The following is a 21364-nucleotide window of genomic DNA, read 5'->3' on the forward strand; positions in this document are numbered from 1 at the left end:
GTGCACAAAATAGAATAAAAGTAAATAGATTTAAAAAGTCTCCTCTGGGCCAAGGAAAGAACAAAAACCACCTACTCACACCACAGTCTGAAATTAGGGGGGCGGAGGGGTGTGGCTGAGTGTCAATCAGGAACATATTTTGCTATTTTGGGTTTAAGGGTTCTTCTTCTTCTTCTTCTTCTTCTTCTTCTTCTTCTTCTTCTTCTTCTTCTTCTTCTTCTTCTTCTTCTCTTCCTCCTCCTCCTCCTCCTCCTGCTCCTCCTCCTTCTTTGTTTTGTAGTAAGTAGCCTTTGTGGGTCTCACTATATAGCCCTGGTTAGCCTGAAACTCCCTGTGTAGACCAGGCTAGCCCCAAACTCCAGCTATCCACCTGCCTCTGCGTCCTGAGGCATGCTGGAGTTAAAGGCGTGTACCACCACTGTTTGATTTTGTTTTGTTTTGTTTTTGTGATAGTCTTTTTTTTTTTTTTTTTGAGACAGTATTTCTCTGTTACACAGATTCCTGGACTCTCTTTGTAGACCAGGCTGGCCTTGAACTCACAGAGATCCACCTGCTTCCCAAGTGCTGGGATTAAAGGCCTGCGCCACCACGCCCGGCTCTGGTGGCTCACACCCTTAATCCCACTCGGGAGGCAGAGGCAGGTGGATCGCTGTGAGTTCGAGGCCAGCCTGGTCTACAAAGTGAGTCCAGGACAGCCAACGCTACACAGAGAGACCCTGTCTCAAAAAAAAAAAAAGAAAAGAAAAGAAACAAACAAACAAACAAAAGTCACTGCACTCCATGCCTGCCCAGACTAAGCCAATGGCGGTAGATACAGAGCTCCCCACAAGCTGGGCTGAGGGAGCGTTCTCTCTCCCAGCCAGCCTTCGACTTGACCTCCACAGGGACCTCTGAGAGTCTTGGATGAAAGCTCCGGGCTGGAAGAGAACCAACTTTTCCCTACACACTTTCCCATGCTAGATGACGAATCTGCGCCCTGGGGCTTAGGGTCTCAGTCAAGGTCACACACTGAATTCCCTACTGGGATCCAGGCCACTTAATTCTTAACCCAGGGCAGAGCTAGAAGAATCAGAGCCAAAGGGAAATGGACGCTCCAGGAGAAGCCCAAGACCTGTGAAACCGCCCTTGAATATTACTTCTCGTTCCCTGTTTGTTTGTTTTTTCGAGACAGGGTAGCCGCAGCACCCAGCTCACCCAGGCTTCGAGCTGACAGAGGCAGGGTGTTAGAGCCCAGGCCTGAGGGGTCAGGTAGGAAGCCGAAGTCTGGCTACTCGGCTCAGCCACCTTGCCCTACAGACCCCACAGCCCTTGGTTCTGGAGAGCTGGGAAGATGAGCGAGCAAGGGAGACCCCACAAGACGGGGAGGCCAGCTGGGGAGTTCCATGATCCGCTGCGGGATTCCACGGCAGAGGTCTCTTAGCCTCGGAGGTAACCAAGCTGGTCCCTCGGCTGCCTCAACGGGACCCAGGGTGCACTCACAGGACACAGTGACTTAAAGAGTGGAGGGGCATTTCCTACCCTGAACTGGAAAGAGGGGTGAAGCCTCAGTGTGCAGTCCGGGTGGATCTCAACCTCCCAATCCTCCTGCCTCAGACTCCTCAATGTCCGATTACGGTGGTTTTTGCTTTTTTTTTTTTTTTTTTTTTTGGTGGTAGCAGTCATACATACCACAGGAAGGTGCCTGATTTCGAGAAGCGAACACATCCTGCGTAGAAAGCGTTTTTACGAAACACAGCTCACCCCGGTTTCATGGAAAGTGTGGGGTGAACACTGGGTGACCGGAAGCAGGGGCCGGAAGGGGGTGGGGCTAGGGACAACTGAAGAGGCCGGAAGGGAGCTTGGATCCCCTAGAGCTGGAGTTACAGGTGGTGGTGAGTTACACAGTGTGGGTGTTAGGAACCGAACCCGGGTTTTCTGGGAGAGCAGCAAGCCCTCCTAACCATGGAGGCGTCTCTCCAGCCCTCATTTAGAATCCTCTTAAAAAATATTTTTAGAGGTTTGCTTATTTTATGAGTATAAGGGAAGGGCATGGTGGCATAAACCTTTAATCCCAGCACTCGAGAGGCAAGGGTGGATTGATGTGAGTCCGAGGCTAGCTTTGTCTACAGAGTGAGTCTAGGACAGCCAAGGCTACACAGAGAAACCCTGTCTAAAAAGAAAGAAAGAAAAGAAAAGAAAAGAAAAGGTTTACCTGCATGTACACTCTGGTGCCCAGAGAGGCCAGAGGAGGTGCGTGGTCCATTGGAAATGGGGTTGTAGACAGTTTCAAGCAACCATGAGGGTGCTGGGAATTAAACCTGGTCCTCCATAAGAGCATAGTGGTCTTAACTATGGCGCCATCTCCCCGACCCCAAGAGTCTTTTCCATTTAAGGTCACGTGGGCAGGTTTGGGGGCAGAGGGGGGTGGACATCCTTGAAATCACCATTTGTAATGCCACATGTCCCTCAGCCTCCTTTTTCTCACCTGTGGTGAGGACTGGGGACTGCGTAAGCCCCGTATGTCCCCAGAAAAGACCCCACACCACACAGGCACCCCGTGAAGTACCTCGTTTAAAAAGCCCCTCATTGGATTGGGAGGTTGAGGCAAACCTGGGCTACATGAAAAACCAAAGACAGAGGCTGGGGGAGACTGAGGCAGGATGTTTGCCAGGAGCTAGAAGCTGGGCTGGGATACACAGTAGCCCTGTTTCAGCCCGGAGGGGCACGCTTTAAATCCCACCCAGCACTCAAGAAAACAAAAAAACAAACAAAAACAGTCCTGTTTCTTGTTTTTTGTTTTGTTTTGTTTTGTTTTGTTTTTTTGAGACAGGGTTTCTCTGTGTAGCCCTGGCTGTCCTGGAACTCACCCTGTAGTCCAGGCTGGCCTCGAACTCACAGAGCTCCACCTGCCTCTGCCTCCCGAGTGCTGAGATTAAAGCCCTGTCCTACCACACACAGCATTCCTTTGTAAAGAGGTGGGGAGCTGGAGAGATGGCTTTAACAGCTGAGAGGAGCTGTTGCTGCTCTTCCAGGGAATCCAGGTACGGTTCCCAAAATGCACGGAACTCCCCTCCTTCTAGGGAGCCCAGTGCCCTCTGCTGCCTCTGCTCTCTTTTCCCCCCCTCAAACCCAGGGCCCAGGGTTTCCTAAGCAAGTGTCCTGCTACTGAGCTGTATCTGAGCCCTCTCAAGACTTTCTCACTCAGGGTTTCTCCTTCCCACTCCATCCTTAGCCCTAAGCCCCTTGGCCCCCTTCACTTCTGTTGTGCTCTGTACTCGGATGTACCAGTCCCCCCTCCTCTCCCTCCCCCTCTTCCTCTCCCCCCCCTTCCTCTCTTCCTCCCCATCCATCACCCCCTTGCCCCGCCCCCCCATCTCATACTGTCATCCTTACATGCAATCTTGTCTTTCCTTCCTCAGGCCGGGGAAGCCCCACAGGCTTGGCCTCACCCACAGTCCAGCAGCCGGCTGGGTGAGACTCAGGTGAGTCACCGAAAGGAAGGAGTGGACATTCCTGCAATTTTTCTACAGGTATCAGTGACTTGGCACCTTCCTGTCCCCTCCCAAAAATCCCGGAACTTCCCAAAAGTCACACAGCTGAGGAGGGACCGCGTAGAGAGATAGTTATGCCGAGGCAGATCGAGGGGGCATACCCTGGTAATGCCCAACACTCCCGATCCCCCTGCCTCAGCTTCCGGGACTCTGGGATTACAGGTTGTCCTTCGCCCTGCCTGGGGATTACAGCTAAAACTTCACGAACGCTAGACAAACACTGCGCCACGACCCAGCCTAGCCCAGTGTTCTTTCAATCTACACACCATCCCCAGAGGCCCCCCTGCCCTCCCCGTGCTCCCCCTCCCCCCCCACGCACCATTTTTTTTTTCCAAGTAAGGAAACAGAAGGACTGTGTTGTTTCAGGGTGACACAGCCAGGGAGTGGTCCAGCCTGGCCACCACCAGCATGACAACCACTGACCTCAGACTCCCTGGCTGGGGCCAGCTTCCTTGTCACTAAGGAAGAGCAATGCGGGGGAGGGGGCATGGATGGCGTGGGGGTGGGGGGAGCAGGGGGGGGGCGGATCGCGCGCGCGCGCGCGGGGGCGGAGCGGGGGCGGGGCTGGTGTAAAACACATCCCTCCCTCAAAGAGGATGAACGGGTCCTTCTGGAGCGAACCACGAGTGACCATGGACCGGGAACACACGTTCACGATGCCCTAAGCACGCATGCTTCCACACTTGACAGTACCGTGCCATTCACAGGAATGGAACGAGGAAGACGGTTCAACACCTCGCCTGTCAAACACACCAGTGGATGCTCAGAGCCACGTGGGGGATAATATTCTGCGGTAAGCCCCGGATTCTATCTGACGACACTTTTGAGCTTCTGGGATTGGTAGACGCTAGGGATGGGTTTGCACATCCCCCAAAACCATCCAACGGCCTCCAGAATATGAACTCAAACACCGAGATAAGCAATGAAAGACCATGGGTAGCCCAAGATAAATTTGCCTCTGGACCTGTAACAGTCCAACGCTCCACAATTAGTCAATCTGCTTTGTAGAATGTTTGATACGGACGAGGCTTTTTTCTTTCTTTCTTTCTTTTTCTTTTCTTTTTTGGTCTTTTTTTGAGACAGGGTTTCTCCGTGTAGCCTTGGCTGTCCTGAACTCCCTTTGTAGACCAGGCTGGCCTCGAACTCACAGCGGTCCACCTGCCTCTTGCCTCCCGAGTGCTGGTATTAAACACGTGCGCCACCAAGCCTGCCTTGACAGCCACCTGCTTCCAGAGCACACACTATGCCCGAGGCCCTAAAGCAATCATATGTTCTGGTTCCTCAGATTCCTTCTATCCCTGTATGTGACATCTTTGTGAAGCTCAGGCTGCCCTCAAACTTATGATATAGCCCAGGATAGCTTCTAACTCTCCACCCTCCTGCCTTGCCTGCCTGAACACTAGAATGTTAGGCAGGCACCACTACGCCTAGACGGATCTCCCATTGGACTCCATTTCACTCTTGCAGATGAGGCTAAGAAAGACACCTGCTAATGATTAGTCACACAGCCCTCGCAATCTGGGACCGGGCCCCCTCTCTTACTCACTGAATTATGACCTCTTAGGAGAAAGTATTTGTGGCTTTTTTTTTTTCCATTTTGGCTTATCTCAAACTTACTAAATCCAGGGCTGAATGGCTCAATGGTAGAGCCCCTGCCTAGAATCCCCCAGGGAGGGGCTGGGGGCGTGGCTCAGTGGTAGAGCCCCTGCCTAGAATCCCCCAGTGAGGGGCTGGGGGCGTGGCTCAGTGGTAGAGCCCCTGCCTAGAATCCCCCAGTGAGGGGCTGGGGGCGTGGCTCAGTGGTAGAGCCCCTGCCTAGAATCCCCCAGTGAGGGGCTGGGGGCGTGGCTCAGTGGTAGAGCCCCTGCCTAGAATCCCCCAGTGAGGGGCTGGGGGCGTGGCTCAGTGGTAGAGCTCCTGCCTAGAATCCCCCAGTGAGGGGCTGGGGGCGTGGCTCAGTGGTAGACTGCTTACCCTATCATGCAGGAGGCCTTGGGCTCCCTCCTTCCCAGCTGAGGCTGATTCAGTGACTCAGGACACTCACAGTACGCAGTGAGATCACTACTGTAGGTGGCTGCCACTCAGTCCTAGCTCGCTTCTCTCTCTGGCTCCCACTCATCAGCTACACTGAGCTGTGGATGATTCTGTGCCCTCAGGGCCTTTGCAAGACCCTTCCCTCTCCCCTGTAAAGTTTCCCTAGGCACGCACTAGACTTAATTAAATCACAGCTTAAGTGTCCCTCTCAGGGACTCATCTCATCGTCTCGATCTCCCCCACCTGCGGTTTACCCAACTCTTGTAATTTTGTTTCTTCTCTGAAGGTTTATCTCCATCACATTAGGTAACAAATGCAGCCTCCCCACCCTAGGAGCCTTAGGGGTGGGACCCTTGCTATTTCCTGTTGTGTCCTAACTCCTGGATCAGTGCCCAGCACAAAGGAAGTCCTTGGTAGGGTGCTAAAGGAACTTGGGGGGGGGGGTCCCTCTACTAGGTTTTCCTGCATGAAATTACTCTGCCTGGGCAAGGTGTAGTGGCATGCTGGGTCTTGAGACTAATCTGAGCTGCATACCAAGACCCTAGAAACTCAAATAAAACAAAATTTAAAAAGCTAAACTCCTATCTGGCCAAGGATTCTAACCTTTACGCTCTCTCTCTCTCTCTCTCTCTCTCTCTCCCTCCCTCTATCCTTCCCCTTTCTCCCTCCCTCCCCCTCCCCCCTCAATTAGCTCATGCTAGCCTTGAGCACAGAGATACCCCTTGTCTTCTGCCACACACAAGGCTGAAAAGGACTGTCGTTTTGTTGTTGTTGTTGTTTTTGGGTTTTCGAAACAGGGTTTCTCTGTGTAGCCTTGGCTGTCCTGGATTCGCTTTGTAGACCAGGCTAGCCTCGAACTCCACAGTGCCTCTGCCTCCCGAGGGCTGGGGTTAAAGATGTGGGCCACCACACCCGGTGAAAAGGACTGTCTTTAGGTGGACATTCTGTTACTTTACGTCCAAAGAGACTAACACAAAGCTCACTTTCCCTAGTAAACAAATTCCTGTGGTTCCCTCACCCACAGCCTCTAGCAAAACCCTAAGCCCTAATTTGCTTGCTGCTTAGCCACTTTCAGCTTCCTGGGTCTACCACCAAAGTGGAGTAAACTGCCCCAGCAAGAAAGCGAGACAGACACCTGGGATTTGAACCCCAGCGAGTCAGATTGACAGGGTTGGGAACTCAGAGTCCCTGAATCAGGACTCTTGGGAAGAGTAGTAGTTTTGTGGGTTATGGAAGAGCAAGGGGAGGCGCCCACAGAACCCAGGTTGACTCACTCTTAAGCAAACGGTGGGAGGAGCCCTGGGGCCACAAAACGGCCTCCTCTCTAGGGTCAGTCTGGAGCAGAGGTGAAAGGAGCCGAACCCAGACGCGAGCATGTGTCTCCCGAGGAGGCAGCTGCTGCCGTGGCTGCTGCTGCTGCTGCTGGCGGCCTGCGTCCCAGGTAAGGGCTGGGTGGGCGACACCCGGGGTGAGTTGGCGGGAGGATGTCCCAGCGCTCCACCCTTCTCCTCCCATTCCTGCTATTCTCGGGGTGTGTTCTTCAGCCGAGGCACAGTCAGACACCCGCGGGCATTCGTTTAGTAAGGTCGGATTCCAGGCGCCACCGTTCCAGGCTTCCCTGCAAAGACAAAACCGGAGGGCGGGGAAGGGCAGCGAGGTCGGAAACCACGGGGCCAGGGGTTGAAAGACTGGGCATGTGACCTCGCGGACGCTCCCCCACAGCGTCCTGTTCTCTGTGGGGACCCCGCTTTGGGACAGGAGGGAGACCGACATCTCGACCGGCCCAGAGTTCAGCGGGAGCCCAGGGCCTGTCCCCCGAGTACACTTGGCTTTGGCTGCTTCCTCACCTGCTTCCCCCCCACCCCAGCCCCCGGAAATGTGGGGAAGGGAGCAGAGGAAAAGGAGAAGGAACTGAGTCAGGGTTTGGCACCGTGAATTACACGGAAAAGCCCTCTCCGGTCCGCGGGAGGCCGGGGATGAGTAATGGGGCGGGAAAGGGACCTCCGCGGGGGGCCCGGGTGGTCAGGGAGCTGGAGGGGGTAGGAGTTAGGGGCGCAAAGGGGGAGGGGGCTGCTATTGCAGAAAGGAGAATTGGCCCAGAGGGGACCGGCTCGGAATTGCAGATAGGATCTCGGGGCGCAGACAGCTCATATTGCCAAACAGCCCGGGGAGGACCGGCGCGTGGTCAGAACCGTTATTTAGCCTTTTTCTTTCCGGAATGTATCTGGGAGATGGGGGCGGGCCTGCGGAGGGGTGCGGCACTAATATCCTGATTAGAAACCAGGCGAGCTGAGGGAAGGGCTATGACACTAGGGAGGAATTGGGGGACGGGTCAGAGCCTAGAGGTGGACCTGTGGGCGGGGCTTCTTCGGTCCTGGGGCAGGACTAGTATTTGGGGGCTGAAGTGGGTCTATGGCAGTGGTTCTCAACCTTCCTAATGCGGCGACCCTATAATACGATTTCTTATATTGTGGTGATCCCCAACCATAAAGTTATTTCGTTGCTACCTCATAGCTGTAAGTTTGCTACTGTTACGAATCTTTTTTCTTGTTGTTGTTGGTGTTGGTGGGTTTTGTTTTGTTTTGTTTTGTTTTTTTGGTTTTTGGTTTTTGGTTTTTGGTGACAGGGTTTCCCTGGGTAGCCCTGGCTGTCCTGGACTTGCTTTGTAGACCAGGCAGGCCTCGAACTCAGAGCAATCCTCCTGCCTCTGCTTCCCAAGTGCTGGGATTAAAGCCATGTGCCACCATGCCCGGCCCTGTTATGAATCTTAATATAAAATGTCTGATATGCAGGATGTCTGATATACGACTCGCGACCTACGGGTTGAGAGCCGCTGGTCTATGATATTCCGGGGAATCTTGAGCAGGGTTTGTCTATTGAGAATAGAGCAGAGAGGGGGCTGGAGAGATGGCTCAGTGGTTAAGAGCACGGCCTGCTCTTCCAAAGGACCTCGGTTCAATTCCCAGCACCCACATGACAGTTCACAACTGCACCCTCACACCAACACACATAAATTAAAATTAAATAAAATATTAAAAAGAATAGAGCACAGTGCGGTGGCAAAACACAGAATAGCTGGGTAGCTGTAATCCGAGTCCCTGTGGATCTCTGAATCTGAGGCCAGCTTGGTTTACACAGAGTTCCGGACCAGCCATATGGAGTGAGGGTTAGGGGCCGGAGGGCGGGGCTAGAGTCTAGATGAAATCTTGAAGCAAGGCTGAGGAAAGCCAAGGGTGGAGCTAGAATATTGGGACCGGAAGATTGGAAAGCTGTGGGGGCGGGGCTAGGACCTAGGGGAGGTGTTGGGGGGAAGGTGGAGAGGATGGTTTCGGAAGTCACCTCGTTTGAGGTTATCTTGGTGGGGGTTGGTGAGCGGGATTAGAGCTTCAGGATGGAAGCTCGGGCCTTGGAGAAAGTACTGAAGAGAAGCTACGGAAGAGAGTGAAACGAGGGGATAAGAGATAAAGATCCACTTGGCTCAGCGGTTAAGAGCCACTTGTCTGCTCATCCAAAGGTCCTGAGTTCAATTCCCAGCAACCACATGGTGGCTCACAGCCATCTATAATGAGATCTGGTGCCCTCTTCTGGTGTGTAGGTGTATGTGCAGGCATAACACTATACATAATAAATAAGTATGTAAAAAAAAAATCCCAGCACACAGGAGCCTGAGGCAGGAGAATTGCTCCGAGTTTGAGGTTGGAGAGGAGGAAGGAGTGGGAGGGAGGGAGGGGAGGAAGGAGGGGGGAAGGGAAAAGAGAACCAAGGGCAGCCAAAACATGATACACTAATCTGAGGGGACCAGGCCTCCAGACCAGTTTCACCGCGCTGAGTGAGAGGCAGATGGCGGCTCTGCACTCGCTGACGGCCGCTTCTCTGCTCCCAGCTTGCCAGGGCCTGCGGTGCTTGCAGTGTGAGAGTAACCAGAACTGCCAGGCAGAGGAGTGTGCCCTGGGTCAGGACCTCTGCAGGACCACCAAGCTGCGCGAGTGGCAAGGTGAGGTTGAACCCCGCCCTGCCCCGCCCTCCGCCCCCAAGTGAGAGTTCGAGGCCAGCCTGCCCAACACAGAGAGACCCCGGCTCGAAAAACAGAAACAAAACAAAAAAACAAAAAGAAAAGTCCCCAAGGATTGGCCAGTGAGGGAGGGAGTGTCAGGGCCGGCTAGGACTACGGGGTCTCTTGGGGACCAAAAGCTTCAATCCTCACAGATGATGACGAACTGGAGGTGGTGACGCGAGGCTGTGCCCACACAGAGAAGACCAACCGGACCATGAGCTACCGCATGGGGTCATCGATCATCAGCCTGGCAGAGACTGTGTGTGCCACGAACTTGTGCAACCGACCCAGACCCGGTGAGTCGGGCGTCCCCGCCGCCCCCCAGCCAAAGCCCGTCGGTACCTCAGTTCTACCCCACACTGCAGCACCAAGCCCATCACTTTCCCCAGTCACACACACCCCGCCCCCCACCCTGCAATATCCCCAAGACCTCTCGGGTTGTTTGGTTGAGACTGTTTAGCCCAGGCTGGCTGAGAAGGGGGTGGGGTGGGGGTGGGGGGAGGAGGGAATCCTGCTGCCTCAGCTTCTTGAGTGCTGGGATTAGAGCTTTGAGCTGCCACACCCAGCCCCTGCCCTGACCGGAACATCATCCTTAGGCCATGGCCATGGGGTAGCAAACATGGCTGTGCCGTGTAGAAGACAACACATCCGCCGGACTTGGTGGCGTGTGCCTGTGGTCCTAGCTCCTCAGGAGGAGCACGCAGGAAGATTACAAGTGGAAGGTCAGCCTCGGGTGACTTAGGCTCCGTCTCAAAGTAAAAACTGGAGGAGGAGCAGAGAGGTGGCTCCCTGGGTAAAGGTACTTGTTGCTCAAGCCTAGCGACCTGGGTTCAATCCCTGAATCTCATGCAAAGGTGGAAGGAGGGAAGTGATTCCCTACAAAGTTGTTCTCTGATCCACACACACATGCATACACACACCAGTGATAACAGTAACAACAAGAATAATAAATTTAAAATTTTTAATCTAAAACGTAGGGCTGGGGGCGTGGCTCAGTGGTAGAGCCCCTGCCTAGAATCCCCCAGTGAGGGGCTGGGGGTGTGGCTCAGTGGTAGAGCCCCTGCCTAGAATCCTCCAGTGAGGGGCTGGGGGTGTGACTCAGTGGTAGAGCCCCTACCCAGAATCCCCCAGTGTGGGGCTGGGGGTGTGTCTCAGTGGTAGAGCCCCTGCCTAGAATCCCCCAGTGAGGGGCTGGGGGTGTGGCTCAGTGGTAGAGCCCCTGCCTAGACTCCCCCAGTGAGGGGCTGGGGGTGTGGCTCAGTGGTAGAGCCCCTGCCTAGAATCCTCCAGTGAGGGGCTGGGGGTGTGGCTCAGTGGTAGAGCCCCTACCTAGAATCCCCCAGTGAGGGGCTGGGGGCGTGGCTCAGTGGTAGGGCCCCTGCCTAGAATCCCCCAGTGAGGGGCTGGGGGCGTGGCTCAGTGATAGAGCCCCTGCCTAGAATCCCCCAGTGAGGGGCTGGGGGTGTGGCTCAGTGGTAGGGCCCCTGCCTAGAATCCCCCAGTGAGGGGCTGGGGGCGTGGCTCAGTGGTAGAGCCCCTACCCAGAATCCCCTAGTGAGGGGCTGGGGGCGTGGCTCAGTGGTAGAGCCCCTGCCTAGAATCCCCCAGTGAGGGGCTGGGGGCGTGGCTCAGTGGTAGAGCCCCTACCCAGAATCCCCTAGTGAGGGGCTGGGGGCGTGGCTCAGCGGTTGAGCGCCTGCCTAGCCCATGTGATATCTTTGTTCTTCTCCCCAACAATCTTAAAAAGAAAAGAAAGAAAGAAAATGATGCTCCTTGACAAGGAAAGTATGAGGAGTGTGTGGAGAGAGAGAAGCTTCCATAAAGCGTTTTATTGAGCCCTGTGGCTTTAGGCCATGGTCATTGGACAAAGTCCCCACAGCGAAGGTGAGGGAGGAGCAACACTCCTGTTCCTCCTGAGCATCTGGGTCCTGGATGGAAACTGATGACAGGCCTGCTGTCCCAGGGTCCTCACGAGGGAAGAGACTGCCTGGTTCTGCCTGGTTCGTCTTCTTTCGCCTCCATCCCTCCTCCAAACCATCTTCTGCTGCAAAGCTCAGTCGTGTGCAGGGATTTTTCTCTTGAACCAAACCGAACCGAACGAGACAACCGAATTTAGGCTTGCCATGGCACATGGTGTGACGGTCAAAGGACAGCTTGTAGGAGTCGGTCCTCTTATTCTACTGAGTGGGTCCCGGGGCTTGAACCCAGGTCTTCAGGTTTTGGCTACAAGCACCTTTACCTGCTAAGCCATCTTGGTGGCCCCGGGTTTTGTTTGTTTGTTTGTTTGCATTTAGGTTTTGTTGTTGTTTTGTTTTTGGTTTTTGTTTTTTGAGACAGGGTTTCTCTGTGTAGCCTCGGCTGTCCTAGACTCGCTTTTGTAGACCAGGCTGGCCTCGAACTCGCAGAGATCCAGCTGCCCCTGCCTCCCGAGTGCTGGGATTAAAGGCGTGCGCCGCCACCGCCAGGCGTCTCTTTCTAGCCTTTTGTATTCCTGTCCCACTTCTGCTTTTGGCAAGGCATTCTGCCCTTAGCTTGGGAGGCAGAGAAGAAGGACGTTAGAGCACAGGTGGGTGAGGCTGCCTGCACCAAGGGTCCCCAGACAGCGGTGTCCGCCAGGCTGGGGCAGCAGTGTCTTGATGTTGGCAGGTAGATAAGGGGACCTCAGTGGTGTGTGTGACCTTGTGTGTGACCTGTGCACAGAGGCTTCTTTCATGGGCGCGAGAGAGTCCCTTGTGTCGGTGGAATGCTTCTGAGGGCAGCAGCTATAAAGAGGAACAAGTGGCAGCCAGTGATCTGAGGTCTCTGAAGAGCACAAAGCGGGAGGCAGGACCTGGGGGAGTCGGGGGGTGGGGTGGGGGGCTGGGGGCGGAGGGCCTGTGATCCTTGGAAGAGGGAAACCAGACGCAGAGCGTCTCGCAGGTGGCAAGGCTTGTTCCAACTCACCACCTCAGCGCTGGGAGAGGGAAACAGAAAACTCTGAGCCTGAGACCACAGGGAGAGAGGGTGGGTGGCAGGGTCCCCATATTTGGAGAGAGGTTTCCCACTGTTTTTTTGTTTGTTTGTTTTTGTTGTTGTTTGTTTTGTTTTGTTTTTGGCAAGCACACATGCAGCGAGGGCCCCCCTGAGCTGGAGAGGTGTGGGTAGCCAGCTCAGATCTCCTGAGACCCAGCCAGGAGGTGAAGGCAGGGCTGACACAGATCAGCCCCTCAGCAGCTCGGAGGCTGTGTGCTCCTGTGAGGGAAACATTTGGGGAGCTGGGTGAGGAAGGTGGCAAACTCTAGAACAGGCTCTGATTGACGAAAAGGGACAGAAAAAAAAAATAACTTAGAGCTGTATGTGTGTGTGTGTGTGTGTGTGTGTCTGTCTGTCTGTCTGTATGTATGTATGTATGTGTGCATGCGTGCATGTGTTGTGTGTACCTGTCTGGTGTGTGTGTATGTGAGTGTGTTGTGTGTATATGTGTGAGTGTGTGTGAGTGTACGTATACGTCTTGTGTATGCCTGTATCTGTGCGCGTGTGTATGTATGTCCCTATGTATGTTGTATGTGTGCATATGTGGTTGTGTGCTTGCATGTGTGCATGTGTGTGCATGTGTGTATGTGTGTGCATATGTGTGTATGTGCGTGTGTGTTAGTGTGCTGTCTGCATGTGTATGCAAGTGCATGTGTGTGCAAAAGTATATATGTCTGTGCATATATATGGGTATATGAGTGTGTTTATGTGTGCGCGCACGTGCACAAAGAGGCCAGAGGAACATGGTGACTGTCTTACTCTGTCACTCGCCACTTGATTCTCTTCAGAGAGAGAGAGTCTCACTGCACCTGAGGCTACACAGGGAGCCAGCAAGGCCGAGGGATCCTCCCGGCTCCACCTCCCCGGATCTGGGATTTACAGGCACCCGCCTCTGGGGACCAAACTCAGGTCTCACGCTTGTCTACACCTGAGCCGTAAAGAGAAGAGCTACAGCCTGGCAGGTGGCGCACACCTGTAATGCCAGCATTTGGGAGGATGCAGCACAAGGATTTTCCATATTTCCAAGGCCAGCCTGGTCTACCTAGCAGGTTCCAGACTGCAGAGCGAGACCTGGTCTTAAATAACATTATAATAAATGCAACCCAAATAAATTAAAATAGAAAAAAAAGGGGGGTTATGTAACTCACAGTGTGGGAGACAGGACGAGCCATATCGTACACCCCAGTACCCTGTTACCTCATGGCTGTCTCCTGAGGGGGAATTCAAACCATGGGAAGCCACTGATCTGGAATGGCTCAGTAGTTAACAAACTGGCTGCTCTTCCAGAGGACCCAGGTTCAGTTCCCAACACCCACATGATGGCTGACAGCCTCCATTAACTCTGGTTCTGGGGAGGGCAGTGTCTATCGCCCTCTTCTGACTTTCTCTGGTACTGCGTGCCCATGGTGCACAAACCCGCAAAACACCCATGCACATAAAATACAATGAAGGAGAGAAAAAAAAATTAAAAACAGCTTTCTTACTTGGGAGCCAGCTTGGAGTCCCCTCCAGCATTAATTTATTCTTTTGCAAGCAGCGCTGCAGATGACCCGGCCACTCCCCACTAGTTTCCTGCTTTAAAGGTCAGTCGCCTCTCACTCTGCCACGCTGAAAACCAATCCAAACACATGGCCCTCAAGGAAACAAAGCACATCCAAGTCATGGCAGAGGCAGGTGGAGACGCAGGCATGTGAGGCCAGGAGAACCAAGAGGCCCTTAGTACTTAGAATACTTAGAGTACCTGAGTACTTAGGTCTGCACGTCAGGCATTTGTTTTTAGTAGTGTAAATGGAAAGTAGGGACTTACAAGTAGTACTTTGTACTGCTGAGCCACGCCCAGCCTCTCACTGGGGGATTCTAGGCAGGGGCTCTACCACTGAGCCACGCCCCAGCCCCTCACTGGGGGATTCTAGGCAGGGGCTCTACCACTTAGCCACGCCCCCAGCCCCTCACTGGGGGATTCTAGGCAAGGGCTCTACCACTGAGCCACACCCCAGCCCCTCACTGGGGGATTCTAGGCAGGGGCTCTACCACTGAGCCACGCCCCCAGCCGCTCACTGGGGGATTCTAGGCAGGGGCTCTACCACTGAGCCACGCCCCCAGCCCCTCACTGGGGGATTCTAGGCAGGGGCTCTACCATTGAGCCACGCCCCAGCCCTTCACTGGGGGATTCTAGGCAGGGGCTCTACCACTGAATTACAGCCCAGCCCATTCCTAGCCCCTCACTATGGAATTCTCCTGCCTCAGCCCTCCCAAGTGGTTCTCTGCACTGGCATCACCAAAAGTTGTTAGATCACTTGTGAGACTGGGGAGAGATTTGTGAATGAGCAATTAGGGAATTAAAAAAAGGGACTGAGCATACTCCTGAAGGTCACATGACCCATGATTAGAAGAGCACCCTGAGAACACCCCCAGTCTCCCACACTCACACCCAGAGGGCTGGGGCGCACCCCACATGGCTATCCTGGAAATTCCTGTTTCTATTCTTTTTTTCCTTTTGAGATCCAGTGTTATACTGTGTACCCCAGGCTAGCCTCAAACCTGCAATCTTCCAGCCTCAGCCATCAAGGTCCAAGAATAACGAGAGTGTTCCGCCATGCCTGGAGGAAGATCTGCTTTTGGTTTTCGTGGAAGTTTGTGGGAAGACACAGGCTGTTGCGGGCCTTTTAGGCATTTTCTTTGAATGAGATAGATGAGTTGGCTCTACATGGGATGATTCACCTAATTGCCTTGAGCCTGCCAGTGGGCTGCCTCAGCTCAGACGCGGCTCCAATCTCCCGGGTCAGGAAGGAGAGGCACTTGGCTGGAGCGTGGTGTGAGCCAAAGCCTGGGCAAAGGATGGCACGGGTGTTTCCAGGGAAAAGTAACTCATCCAGTTGGCCTCAGTTGGAAGCTTTGAGCAAAATAGTCACAGATCAATCAAGTGAGGCTTTGACCTTCCAGGTCGCCCGTCACCGAGTGATAATTGTGATTCAAGGTAGCCTGTCCCAGGAGCAAAGGCAAAGATAAAAATGTGCTATTTTATGAAATAGCTGGAAGTTACATTGAGAGACCCTGTATCAAAAGGGGGGGGGCATTGAGAATGCAACTTGATAGTAGAGCTCTGCCTAGAATCCCCCAGTGAGGGGCTGAGGGCGTGGCTCAGTGGTAGAGTCCCTGCCTAGAATCCCCCAGTGAGGGGCTGGGGGCGTGGCTCAGTGGTAGAGTCCCTGCCTAGAATCCCCCAGTGAGGGGCTGGGGTGTGGTTCAGTGGTAGAGTCCCTGCCTAGAATCCCCCAGTGAGGGGCTGGGGCGTGACCTCCTTCTAGGGCAGTGTGAGAGGGATTAGGGTGGAGCCGGTAGTGACAAGGACGGATGCTGGTATTGAGGGGTACCCAAGGCTGACCTGGACAGGATGACTTCCAGGAAGAGTTGGATAAGTAGGCTTGGTGTCTGCCCCACTGCGTGGTTCAGCGGGGACCTCTTCCTTCTCTTCCCAGGAGCCCGAGCGCCTGTTTTTTCCCGAGGCCGTTACCTTGAGTGCATGTCCTGCACCTCTTTGGACCAGAGTTGTGAGAGGGGCCGGGAGCAGAGCCTGCAATGCCGCTATCCTGAAGAACAGTGTATTGAGGTGGTGACCCTCCAGAGCAAAGAGAGTAAGTTCCCACCTGCTGGCAAGGCCATTTCTAGGCTGTTCCCAACAGAGCTCTTCAGATACCGGGAATCTAAGCAAGAGACGACACCTTAATCCCACACACTAACGCGCCATGCCCCTGCCACGCCCCCTGTCCCGCACGCCGCCCCCCCCAGGGTCACTGAGTCATCTTGAGAGAGTGCCCAGGAACCCAGATGCCTTGCCATGTCTCACAGATAGATTTTTTTTTTCTTCTGATGATGATGATTGCCTCATGGCACAATAAGGCTGCCAGAGCTCCAGACCTCGTGTCCATGTTCCACGCAGAAGAAAAGTGAAAAGAAGGCGGGGCGGGGGCGGGGGCAGGGGCGGAGCCAGGAGACCCATTCTTTCTTTTCGTAAAGGATTTTTTCTTTCTGGAAAATATTCACAAACGCGAGCAGTTCCATTTATCATATGGGCCTCCTTTACCACACACAGGACAAAGGGAGAATGGAAAAGGGGAATCCATTGGCTAGGGACGGGGTTACTTTAAGTAACAGGGGGGCCTCTGATGAAGGGGGCGTGGCCCGCAGGGTGCCCTTACCCACGATCTGACGACCCCTGCCCCTTACAGGGAGCTTGAAGGATGAGGACTACACCAGAGGCTGTGGCAGTCTTCCCGGGTGCCCAGGCACAGCAGGTTTCCATAGCAACCACACCTTTCACTTCCTGAAATGCTGCAACTACACCCACTGCAACAGTGGCCCAGGTGAGGGGCAGGATGAAGCTATGGGCTCCTTCTAGAACTCCTGGTCTTCTCTTCCCCCCTCTCCCCCCACCTCCTAGTCCTCCCGATCTTCCAGTGTCAGCATCACCTCTTCCCGGGCGCCTGCCCTGACCCCATGAGGCTGGTTCCAGACCACTCTTTCAACACAGGCAGGCCACTCAACTCCTCCCCCCCCCTCCCCGCTCTGTCAGCCCTGGGTGGGCGGGGCTCTCTGGTGACGAAGCTGTGTGTCCTGGGACTGTAGAGCCAGGGTGTCCTGGCCAAGGTGGGGTCCCAACACCGTAAGCATGAGGATAAGGCCAAAGGAACCATTTCATAGAGATTCAACTGTTCTATAAACGGGGCTGGAGAGATGGCTCAGTGGTTAGGAGCACTGGCTGCTCTGACAAAGGACCCATGTTTGATTCCCAGCAACCAGCAACCATACGCTGCTTGTGTCTGTTAACTACAGTTTCAGGGACTCTGATGCTCTCTTCTGGACACCACGGGCACTGCATGCATATGGAGCACAGACACATGTGCAGGCAAAATTCATATACATAAAATAAATGTTTGGTTGTTTTGTTTTTTTTTTTTTCCGAGACAGGGTTTCTCTGTGTAGCTTTGGCTGTCCTGAACTCGCTTAGTAGACCAGACTGGCCTTGAACTCAATAAAGTGGGTTTTTTTTAATGTTAATATTATGCAAAACCCTGCTTTTGATTCCTGGGGCAGACTGTGGGAGGCAGAATCTTGCACATTTCAGAAAGGTCCTTAGGCTTGGCAGCAAGCACCTTTACCCACTTGGCTATCTCAGTCCTAAACTTAATTTTTTTTGTTTTGTTTTGTTTTTTTGGTTTTTGTTTTTCTAGACAGGGTCTCTCTATGTTATCTTGGCTGTCCTAGGCTCCTTCTGTAGGCCAGGCTGGCCTCGAACTCACAGAGATCCGCCTGCCTCTGCCTCCCGAGTGCTGGGATTAAAGGCGTGCGCCACCACCGCCCGGCTCTAAACTTATTATTTAACGTTAATTCATTCGAACCTAAACACCGTCTCAGCGCACCAAAGATGGAGGCAGAAGTCATCCTATGCATAATGAGTTTCAAGGCTAGCCCGGCTACATGAGACCCTGTCTCAGAGAAAAGCTAGGAGTCATGGGGGCAACACCTTTGACCCCAGCACTGTAGACTCTCTCTTTGTCCAACGGTACTTTCCACGGCAATAGACATTGTTTGTATTGAGGGCTGAAGAGTCGGCCCAGCAGTTAAGAGTAGATACCGGATCTGGGTTCAGTTCCCAACACTCACGGTTGGACAGCTCCTGGGGTTCAACTCAAGTCATCAGACTTGGTCAAAAGCTCCTCCTCTGCCTGCTGAGCCATCTCACCAGCTCTAGGTTTATATTCAACGCTAATGCACTTAAACCTTAAACACGGGTGGCCAGTGGCTGATGGTAACTGTTGGGAGGGTATAGCCTGTTTGTCCGGATCCAGCATCAGTTGCCTAGACAGATGTGAGTGGGGCTCAGAGCCCTGGAGAGCCAGACCCCCCAAAAGAAAGTGTAGTTCCCAGACATGACCACCAGGCGGCGCCCTGGTACCTAGGGCTGAGCGTGGGTGGGAGGCTGGATGGATGCGTGGACCTAGTATTAATCTTTGCTCCCTGTCTTTTTTTTTTTCGTGTTTTAAGTTCTGGATCTTCAGGCCTTACCACCGAATGGCTTCCAGTGTTACAGCTGTGAGGGAACAGCACCCACGGGTGTTCCCCCCAAGAGACGTCCCTCATTGACTGCAGGGGACCCATGAATCAGTGCCTGGAAGCCACGGGCTTAGATGGTGAGACCCTGTGTGGGCTGGGCGGGGACCCACTGAGGCACAGGGCGCTGATCAGACTGATCGGGTGCATCTTCCTATTGAAAAAGAGACACTTTAGCCGGGCATGAAGATACACGCCTTTAATCCCAGCACTCGGGAGGCAGAGGCAAGCCGATCTCTGTGAGTTTCGAGGCCAGCCTGGTCTACAAAGCGAGTTCCCGTACAGCCAGGGCTACACAGAGAAACCCTGCCTTGCGGTCGGGGCTTGGGGGAGAGAAAAAAAAAAAGAAAAGGCGCCGCTTACTGGCAGGAAAGGCAAATGACAGTTAAGAGGGTTGCCCTGTCAGCCCAACATGACTAATTTCCTTCATTACACCTTAGCAAACATATTTTTTCCCTTGGAGGCTGCATCTCACTATGTCTCCCTGGCTGTCCTGGAACTCACTCTGTAGGCCAGGCTTGTTATGAACACAGAGATCCTCCTGCCTCTGTCTCCCGAGTGCTGGGATTATAGGCGTGCGCCGCCACAGCTGGCCTCATAAATAATTGTTTTGATAGGGGGAGAAAGATGCCTGTGTTTTTCATAATGAAAAAGTGCCAAGGGAGGGAGGGGGGACTGTCATTGTTTACTCTGTGGCAACCCTCTTCCCTTCTGGCTTTAATAGCAGACAGCTGGTCCTCATCTCTGCTTCCGTGCGGAGCCTGTTACAATATCACATGTCCCGGGGTTTCTCTGGAAAAGTGTCTCTCGCACGCTCAAAAGCTTGGAAGAGCCAAAAGGCGTCTTAGCGTTATCCTGGTGTGAGTCTGAGGCACTGCCAGGGCTCCCTGGAACACACCATTCATGAGAGGAGGTAGCTGTGGCCTCTGTGTGCCTTGAGAACTGTCACACAGGCTCACTTTCCTTTCCTTTCCTCAGTGCCGGGAAACCGGAGCTACACCGTGAGAGGCTGCGCCACGGCTTCCTGGTGCCAAGGCTCTCACGTGGTTGATGCCTTCCTCCTGACCTACCTCAACGTCTCCTGCTGTGACGGCAGTGGCTGTAACCACCCCACGGGTGGCGCCCCCAGGCCAGGGCCTGCTCACCTCAGCCTCATGGCCTCCCTGCTCCTGACCTTCAGACTATGGGGCATCCTCCTCGGGTCCTGAGTCCTGAGGCGCCACCGGCCCTGGCTGGACCCAGGGACTTTGTCCTCCCTTCCCTCGGTTCCATCTTTGTGGACGCGTGTGTCATGTCGTTGTGTTGTCTTCTCTGGGCCTCAATTTTTTTTTTCCCCCCAAGAACCAGAAGAGAGGTCGAACAAAGGCTGCAGGCAGCTGGGGGTGGGGGTGGGGGAGGGAGCTCTTGGTTGAGTAAAACGTTATTGCTGTTATTATTATCATTATTTCTCTAATTTATTTTTTATATATAAATAAATAAAAGATTTTTGTACCAGTGAGCAAGGCCGGGGCTCCCTTCTGTCACATTTAGCTCTGGGAAGATGAAAGGAGAGGGCAAGGATCAGGGGGGTTTCTTTTTTGTTGGATTTTGTTTTAAGACAGTTATGTCACCATGATGCCTCGCAGAAGACGCTGAGGCTAAGGTTTCCCCTCCCATAATGCCTTGCCCTGTAGAAATGGCCACCCCACAGCACCTTCTGGCAGAAGGTCCTGTCCGGCAGCCTGTGCTAGGCCTCTGTGTCGCAGGCTCCTGAGTTGCTCTTCCAGGATCTTCGGCTGCAAGAGAGATAAAAATCGCTTTGTGCTGACTTAAGCAGAAACCGTTATTGGGAGTCAGAATCTAAGCAAAGCCCTGGGTCTCCTGGGCTTCGCCAGGGACAAGAAAAAAAAAACCTGAACGCTGTGTAAATCAGAAAAAGCTCCCTCCCTACGCCGTGACCACCCCTCCCCCGCAGATTCTGTCCCTCCCCCCACCCTCCGGTCCTCGTGTGTGTGTGTGTGTGTGTGTGTGTGTGTGTGTGTGTGTGTGTGTGCAGGTGGGCGGGCGGGAGGGCGTGTGCTTATGTGTATGTGTGTGCGCACGCACACGGATGTATACCTGCATGCCTGTGTGGGCAAGAGATCAACCTTGGGTGTCATTCCTCAAGCAGGTGGCCTCCATCTTGGTTTTGAGACAGCCCCATTCTCACTTCTTACCGCCCTGGAGCTCACACAGTAGGCTGGGCTAGCTGGTCAGGAAGCCCCTGGGATCCTCCAACCTCCCCAGTGATGGGATTACAAGTGTGGGCTACACACCACACCTCAGCTTTTGGGCTGTTTTTTTTGTTTTTGTTTTTGTTTTTAAAGATTTATTTATTTATTTATTATGTATACAGTGCCCTGCCTGCGTGTACACCTGCAAGCCAGAAGAGGGCGCCCTATCACATTACAGAGTCACCATGTGGTTGCTGGGAATTGAACTCAGGACCTTTGGAAGAGCAGGTGGCACTCTTAACCGCTGAGCCATCTCTCCAGCCCTGTTTTTGTTTTTTGTTTGTTTTTTTTTTTAAACATGGGTCTGGGCATCTAACTCAGATTCTCACACTTGTGCACCAGATACTGCGTAATGAGCCATGTCTGCCCAG

The 21364-nt window shown here is 53.7% G+C and overlaps 1 protein-coding gene across 1 annotated transcript; it reads left to right on the forward strand.

Moving 5' to 3' along the window:
* The first annotated feature begins 1827 nt into the window (after positions 1 to 1827).
* Positions 1828 to 20124, forward strand: PLAUR (plasminogen activator, urokinase receptor). The gene is given in 11 exon segments (XM_084770681.1): positions 1828 to 1871; positions 3399 to 3461; positions 4238 to 4323; positions 6893 to 7005; positions 9448 to 9558; positions 9771 to 9914; positions 16110 to 16265; positions 16860 to 16994; positions 18676 to 18722; positions 18728 to 18821; positions 19720 to 20124. Coding segments are annotated over 8 exon segments (984 nt in total). The 5' UTR covers positions 1828 to 1871; positions 3399 to 3461; positions 4238 to 4323; positions 6893 to 6938; the 3' UTR covers positions 19950 to 20124.
* The last annotated feature ends 1240 nt before the right edge of the window (positions 20125 to 21364 follow it).

The sequence above is a fragment of the Acomys minous genome (genome assembly GCF_964271855.1).
Source record: "Acomys minous genome assembly, chromosome: 20".
Classification (NCBI taxonomy): Eukaryota; Metazoa; Chordata; class Mammalia; order Rodentia; family Muridae; genus Acomys; species Acomys minous.